General features: G+C 41.3%; 1 protein-coding gene across 1 annotated transcript; it reads right to left on the bottom strand.

The window, feature by feature from the left end:
• Window positions 1-705: 705 nt before the first annotated feature.
• LOC125178166 lies at window positions 706-7,703 on the bottom strand. The gene is made up of 5 exons (XM_047881299.1): window positions 7,599-7,703; window positions 2,697-2,870; window positions 2,117-2,293; window positions 1,587-1,740; window positions 706-926 (listed from the first exon to the last, which is right to left on the bottom strand). The coding sequence occupies exons 1-5, from the start codon at window positions 7,701-7,703 to the stop codon at window positions 706-708; spliced, it is 831 nt and encodes a 276-aa protein (XP_047737255.1).
• Between the last annotated feature and the right edge of the window lie 409 nt (window positions 7,704-8,112).

The following is an 8,112-nucleotide window of genomic DNA, read 5'->3' as shown; positions in this document are numbered from 1 at the left end:
CTATAGTGACTAAGCTAATTTGACAACAACTACGAAACTAAACACAAGATAGGTAAAGCAGCAAAGACACGCAGTAATGGTAGTACACAGCAATGGTAGTACACTGCAATGGTAGTACACAGAAATGCTAGTACACAGCACAGCAATGGTAGTACACAGCAATGGTAGTACACAGCAATGGTAGTACACAGCAATGGTAGTACACAGCAATGGTAGTACAGAGGACTGATGCTACACTTGCACGACGAGGCACTGAAACTGATAGTGCACAGTCTGAAGAGCACTGGGCTTATAGTACACAGCAAGAGCTATATGAACTTGGGTTGAGACTGGACTGGTGCAGGTACTGGAGTTGGGAAGTACCGTCGAGGTCGGCCCAACTAGGAGCTGCATGTGCATGCCGGGCAAAGAGTCGGTCCTAATAGGGACGCTACAGGTGCACTCGACGCTACAGGTGCACTCGAAAATAGTGACAGTAGGTACGCTCCGACCAAGTGGCAGCAATCGAATGAGACGAACTAACAGGGGCTACAGGCCGGTAACGCCACGCCATCAAATAGCATGGTTGCCAACCCTACAAGCAGCCGTAAAACTTACGACACAAGAATAAATTTGAGTAACTGAAATCCTATAGGGTGAATTTCCCTTACATAGCCGTTCAGTCAACAGCTTGTAAGCAGATGGGACCTCCAAACTCTGGGAGGCTCACAGATAAGTCTGGCAGATTACAGGGATGGCACCAATTATAGTGCACTGGTACGTTCCCACTCCAGGCCACGACCAGTCCTGCACGTAACATGTTCGTGTCGCTGATGGGCTAGCGATCGAAATCTGGCACTTGTTGGGTACACTTCCATCCGCCCATTGGAGGGTGGAGTTAAGCCAGTACCAAGCCAGGCAGAAGTTGGAGCATCGCGCTTTGATCTCTGGAAGGAACAAAATTTTAGTTACAATTTGCACGTCACGTACCCTCACGTTGGTCATATCGTCCGGTTAAGTCAGGGTTTGTTCCACTACCGCACACTCGGCCACAAGTCCACGAGTTCATGGCACTCAGTTCTGCCAAACGACAAGTGAATAGGTGTAGGCGTTCCTCGAACTGACGAACAATCCACACAGAACCTGATGTAAATCAGAATCTGATGTTGCTTCGGTCTTTCCCAATACTGCAGTTCCCCCATCCGTCTGATCCAGGACTTGAAGGTTCACTAGCTGGACCGCTTCCGCAGGTCCAGCCTTCCATTATAAAATACACTCTTTGCCGTTCCTCATACATCACACAATTATTTTCAGGACAATTAGTCGAATCATCTGCAAACTGTGATGGCAACCTTTGCTTGCCGATTGATTTTATTTAAGCGGTACTTGTCGCAGCCATGAGACTGACGAGTGCACTGCGGCCGCCATGGTACTGCGGCCGCCATGGCGCTGAGGAGTGCAATGCCAGGCAGACTGCAGAGACGGGACCGTCTTCATTTCTCCTCACCTACCTGCTACCACTCATCTAATTCGGATTCATTCCGAACATTCAATGTCTGGGTCCCTAATTTTAAAATATAATCATAAAAGTCACATGTATGACTCACCGGCTCCCACTTGGGCAAGGACCTGCAGCTGCTCAGCGGCGGTCGCGACCACAGCAAACTGGAGGCCATCGGCCGCGCAGAGGTTCTGGGCGCTCAGTGACGTCACGTCCCCAGCTGTGGTGGCGCCGGTGCTGAGCTTGAACTGCATTGTGCCCTGGATAATAAGTTTGTGGTTCATCCCTTGCTTACGTGCAGGTATTGTTTGTCCTTTCTGCATTTCATGGGTTGATCTATTCGGTATGTGGTGTCAGTTACTTCGGAGAGCTCCAGTTCGTATCACGAGTTGAGTGAATTAAGCGAATTAAGAATATTTTAAAAACAGTCACAGTTTTTTGAAAACACAGTTTTGAACAATGTTTTGAAAACACAGTTTTAGCTGCATTTTACTAAGACAGTCTGACTGCTAATTTTTCCGTTAAGGCTTTCAATCGAGGCGGGGTAGGGAGTTTAACCGGAAACTGAAGTGAAGCCCTTAACCTGAGGCTAAGCTGGAGGCGTATCTTTATAGAGGCATTGGATATGGCGATCACCTGAGTCTGAGGCAGAGGCAAAGGTGGCAGGGGGTAGCTGGAGTACAGGAGGCAGGATGGCTCTGAGGATAGCCAGGTCCCTGCGTGATAGTTTGAGGTCGCCAGGATGCAGTCTGCGGTCTCTTCTACGCAGAAGACAAACGCAGGAGAACTTTGCGATGAAGCGTGCGCTGCACACTGGACAAAAAAAAAAAAACGCTCTAATTTTGTTTAAGTATTCTACATCGCAGCTATGTAATCTAGACTGGACGAATAGGTAATAGTATTGTGTATTTCTTGTACTCTACAAAAAAATTCAGCTGGGATAGCGGAAAAAGGTCAATAGACCCTTATTCACCACTGATTCTCTGGAGGAGAATGTTCACCTGAATGTTATTTTCATTGCAAGAATCAGGCAACTAACGAACGTTTATTTCATCCATGAGTGTATCAGTACAGGGAAGTAAATCTTTATGCGTATTATATCCTGTGGCTTCACAAAAAATAAGAATATTCCAAGAAATGTTTTAAAGAATAAGTAGATGACAGTAGAAATGAAATTATTCTCATTTTCGTTCGATCTGAGTTTATCGCTTCTCACCCTGATGACGCTGCCAGCCTGTACAGCGCTGGCGGTGACGTTAGAGCAGAGGGCGGCTTCGCGGTAGTGCAGGCGGTAGGTCGTATATGGACGCCCCAGGACACGTCCACCACCAGCAGGCACAGCAGGAACAACTGCAGCATCCGCCTCATTCTGTGCGACATTTTCAGGTACCTAAGAATAATAGTTTATAATGTCGCGATAGGTAACTAGGTTCCTTTGAGCTATTGGTTCTAGTATCGCGAGAGGTAACTAGGTTCGTTTGAGCTATTGGTTCTAGTATCGTGAGAGGTAACTCAGCTCCTAACTATTGGAAGTCTCAAGGTCACCGATGAGTTCACCTATGGGACCAGCTGCAATGAATTGTTCAGAAAAATAATATTATGTGCCGACATTTGCTAGTGTATTTTTTATGCGCAATTCGAGCTTTCGTGCAAAGTGGCAGATGAAAAATTGAAATTTCATATCAAATTTCAACATGGAAGAGTTCATCATAAAAAAGCGCTGCTTGAAGAATTCTTTGCTAATTTTTGGTGCAGTTCATCACACCAGAAACTTAGCGCCCTCCTGCAGCGGCCACAATAGCGCCCTCCTGCAACTATCCTGCAACAGTACCTTCTAGCCGCTCCCTCCTTGCTAGCCCATAACGCTTGCGGCAGCTTCCGCCGACCACTGCGGGTATTGCGTCAGATGTCCTGTAACAGAGAAGCCATTTAAAAATGACAATACTAATATTTTCATGCTTCAAACAGGAAACGGGAATTCGACGCCCAAAGAATAGGTCCCGGTTATGCCAAAAATATAAATTTCTCTCTTTCAAGAACGTATGTAGGATGGGAAAAGAAACTCAGCTGAATTCGACTGAAGGGAAATTTTATAATTATTTACCGGGAAATTTTATAATTATTTATTTCATAGCAGGAGAATTAAAGCGATTTCTATTACAATTATACAACACAATTCGCATGCTAAATAATTCTATCGCCCTTAATAATTTTGATTTTAAGTGGAAGCTTAATATTTTTCAGTTTCGAGTAAGGCCGAAACCCACAAGACTGATCAATAAAAACTGGCGTGAAAATTAAAGGAAAACAAATTATTTTCAACGGAAAAATTGTTTCGATTTTTATTGTCCGATTCCAACTCGCATTCGAATCTTTTAATTAATTTTTTTGCCGATTTCAGGTAAGTACTCTTCGCCACTTTTTGGTTACGTGCCGCGAGGCAATCTTTTTGGACACGGTGCATATCTCATCCATGTACAAAATCTTGACCAATTTACGGTAAACATCAAGTTTTTGATGATTAAGTTTACGGCAGAAATCAAATTTTTTATGAATAACTTTACGGCAAAGATCAAGTTTTTAATAAATAAGTTTAAGGCAGATATCAAGTTTTTGATAAATAAGTTTTCGGCAAATTTCAAGTTTTTAATAAATAAGTATAAGGTAGAGATCAAGTTTTTGATAAATAAGTTTACGGCAGATATCAAGTTTTTGATAAATAAGTTTACGGCAGAGATCAAGTTTTTGATAAATAAGTTTACGGCAAATTTCAAGTTTTTGATAAATAAGTTTACGTTAGAGATCAAGTTTTTCATGAATAAGTTTACGGCAGATATCAAGTTATTGATGAATAAGTTTACGGTAAATTATCAAGTTTTTCATGAATAAGTTTAAGGCAACTTTCAAGTTTTCGATAAATAAGTTTACGGAATAGATCAAGTTTTTGATAAATAAGTTTACGACAGATATCAAGTTATTGATGATTAAGTTCACGGCAGGTATAAAGTTATTGATGAATAAGTCAAGAGTCGCGTGCCTTGCTCGCTGTCACGACAATAAGAGTCATTTCTGATGGCATTAATTGCTGTCAAGAGGACCAACTTGTACGCTGAGTTTGTTATCTTCTGACGGAATTCACACCACGTAGATTAATGAATATTGAGTGAATAGTTGATCTAAAAGGTATTTACGCAGACATACTTTAATGCTTCTTAAAAAGATCAGCGCTCGCAGTTTAAAATGGAAAGTCAGTGTCATATTTACCCCCATGCTTTTATCAACCTCAATTGTATGATGGAAATAGTTAATTAACTGAAAGAAATTATTTAAGCTTTCGAAAACACATGAAAAGATTTCATCAATCACTAAAGACAGGGACCTAAGATACCAGACTATGTCTCCGTCAGGGAAACCCGCGGTCAACCTGCCGACTGGAATAGATTTAGATTTACTGGATAATAAATAGCAGCGCCACTACCGCTGATGAGGCAGTGAGGTATTTAAGTTAGGATGACGTGAATATCACCTCCGTGACGATGAGTAATGTGAATGTCAGCTCCGTGACGATGAGTAATGTGAAATGTGATGGACACATCATCGCTGGGCTCAGCGTACCTGAGGTTGATCCCCGTTAATACCCGCTTCTCTACTTCAATTTCTTGTAATTGGATATTGATTCGTGCTCATTGGTTCATTACAGGTCGCCTTTATCGAGAATAATTCTCGCTGAGTCTCGTGTGTGATTTGCATCAATTAAATCCGGCAACTCAACGAGAAATTCTTCGGTAAATCAAATATTCATGGCCTGGGGGCCAGATATTCATGGCCACACATTACTCACCATGTGGTCTTTACCCTCTAGCGACCAGCTACCTTGCGAGGGCAAAATACTATACATTGCATTCATAAAGCATTGCTGAAATTTATGTATTGAAAAAACATGACAAGTGACAAAAACCTCCAACTGGGCATAGCATGCAGCCAATATATTTGCCCAATCGGACGAATGAGCTTCAAATATAAATAAAAATCACCCTATAATGAGAGGCGACCGATATGTACAGCTAGAGACAGAAGAGTGATTGGCCTCGACCAGACATGCGGGCACGGTCACGCACGCAGAAGTTGATTGGATGAAAGCTAGTATACGTTCAATTGAGACTGCGAATTTTGAATCACTGGTCAATTATTGCTTGGTTTCGGTTGATACCAGAATAGCGGACTGCTATTTTTTTGTGTGTAAAGAGTCATGAATGTTTTGTAGGCAACTGGCATTTGCATTAAATTTATACTAGAAATCCATTATGAGATATACAGATGGTGTTATAACCTAGAAAAAATTATTCATCCAAAAACCAAGTGAAGAAACAGTCCAAAAAATTCTCTGGTATGACCTTGACGTTTTCAATGATATGAAGTTCTGGAATAAATGAGGGGAATGCAAAATACTGAATGTCAAATACAAATAAAATAAATGTCCACAAAAGGCCGCAACATGAATAACACATACCAGATTCAGGCCGTCTCTACTTGGTCCGATACAAAGTTACATAGTTTATTATTTTCATGCAAGGTACTGACTATTGGTTGGTGAACAACATTTCGAACATGCAAGTAATTAACATCATTTTAGTTGTTATTTGGCAGTCACTTCTAGATCACAGATTAATTATAATGAAGCCACTGGCAACATATTTACGGTAGAATCTTTTTGTTGCTCATGTGACATGTCAGCTCCAAGTCCACCCCGTTCTCGTGCCTCGATGCTACACTTATCATAAATTATCATGGATGCGAACTGTCGATGACATGGCTTGATATCTTGATTATTGGATAATCCAATTAGAAGCCAATATCACGAAAATGAGAACTCCAAACTCCTTCGTTCTTAAGCAATTTCAATCAATGCTTCTAATTTTCCATTTGATCGAACATTATAGATCATTTTGCGACTAGTGAACGGAAATTCCATGTATATTAATACGTGGTCAGCTTTACAGCACACTCTATGTGAGCAGTGTTCACAAGAAAATTAGGGGTTAAATTAAAACAACATTAGGGGTTAAATTAAATTATCATTAGGCGTCAAGTTAAAACAACATTAGGAGTTGAATTAAAACAACATTTGGGATTAAATTAAAACAGCGTTAGGGGTTAATTTAAAACATTATTAGGGGTCAAATCAAAGCGATATTAAGGGTTAAATTAACACAATATTAGAGGTTTGGTCTGCGCGGGGACCAGTCTTTGTAAGGTCTGCGTGTGGCAGACACACGAGGCTTGCATCAACGCATCCACAGGAATTTACTGACTGTTTAATTTCATACTCATTGCCGACCTAGAATACTCATTGTCTCTAATAGGAATCAATGAGCAAATGTGAAGAAGACTGCATATTATCTAGGCCTTATGATGCATATTACGATGCAAAATTATCTAGGCCTGATGATGCAAAACTGATGCATATTATCTAGGCCTCGTTCCCTGCAGTGAAGCACTCATGCCGGTAAATATGAAGCACCGCAATGAAGCCTGGCGCACGAAGCATTGACGCTGAGCGAACAAGCTCAGCGTTTGTGAGCGAACAGGCATATCAGTGTCCTCAGTGGAAATAATGAGGCCCCCCGCCAATATCAGTGTATTCAGCGGAAATGAGGAATGCCTACAATGTCATTGTCCCCAGTGGAAATGAGTTTGACCTACAATTTATGTCTTATGTCTAGGTCCCCAGTGGAAATAAGGCAGGCCGGCAATGTCAATGTTTACCGTGGAAACCAACACCTGTTTACCTCGTCGCAAGTCAAGGTCCAGCGCATCAATTTCCCAGTGAATTAGCCTTCTAAATGTTTTGCATTGAACTTTTTCGAATTCATCAACTTCAATTTATGAATAAATTTTTTTTAATTGACTCAGTAACTTTGATAATTCCAAGTAATGCCAACATGAATTATCTGGCCAATTATCACCACGAATTATCTGGCTCATTATAAATTTATTTTCACATCAGTAAATCAATGCGGCTTGAATGCAAAATAAAACAGAAATATTCTATACAATTATTATCGACCACGTTATAAATGTATGAAATAAATGTATATATCAAACGCTGACAACGTACCTGGTCTACGTCGGGAGACGCCGAAGGTTGTACTGAGGACCTAACGATATGGCTCTGTTTGAAAATAAACTTAGCCTCTGCAACGCTGAAGGCTTTTACGAACATGATAACGAAGTTTGCGGACGATAATATTAAAAGTTTCGTGACGCTCGCACAGCGCTGGTGTTAATTTATAAAAGTTGGAGCGATCATTTCTGAAGTTGTAATGGCGAGAGTCAGCAATCACATGTTCCAGTTTTTGTCTTTTGGCAACTGTAAATTAATATAGCTTATAGCTACACACTGAAGTATCAGTCGTTTTAGCCATCAGCGAGCAAACTTTCGTGATATACCGCATGGACGAGTACATGTGGCCAATATTATTTGAGGTCCATGATAAAACGTGCAAGCTTTTGTTCGGCTTGATGCCACAATTTTCCAGGAATCTGGAATTGTGAATTGCGTTGAGGGCCTTAGCGGTTAATGCGATGATTGTAGGTCGTGTTGGGAGCGCTATTTGGGGGGTTGTGGGGCT

Source organism: Hyalella azteca, unplaced genomic scaffold (genome assembly GCF_000764305.2).
Source record: "Hyalella azteca isolate HAZT.00-mixed unplaced genomic scaffold, Hazt_2.0.2 contig7584, whole genome shotgun sequence".
Taxonomy (NCBI): domain Eukaryota; kingdom Metazoa; phylum Arthropoda; class Malacostraca; order Amphipoda; family Hyalellidae; genus Hyalella; species Hyalella azteca.
This window is presented reverse-complemented; position numbering and strand designations above follow the sequence as displayed.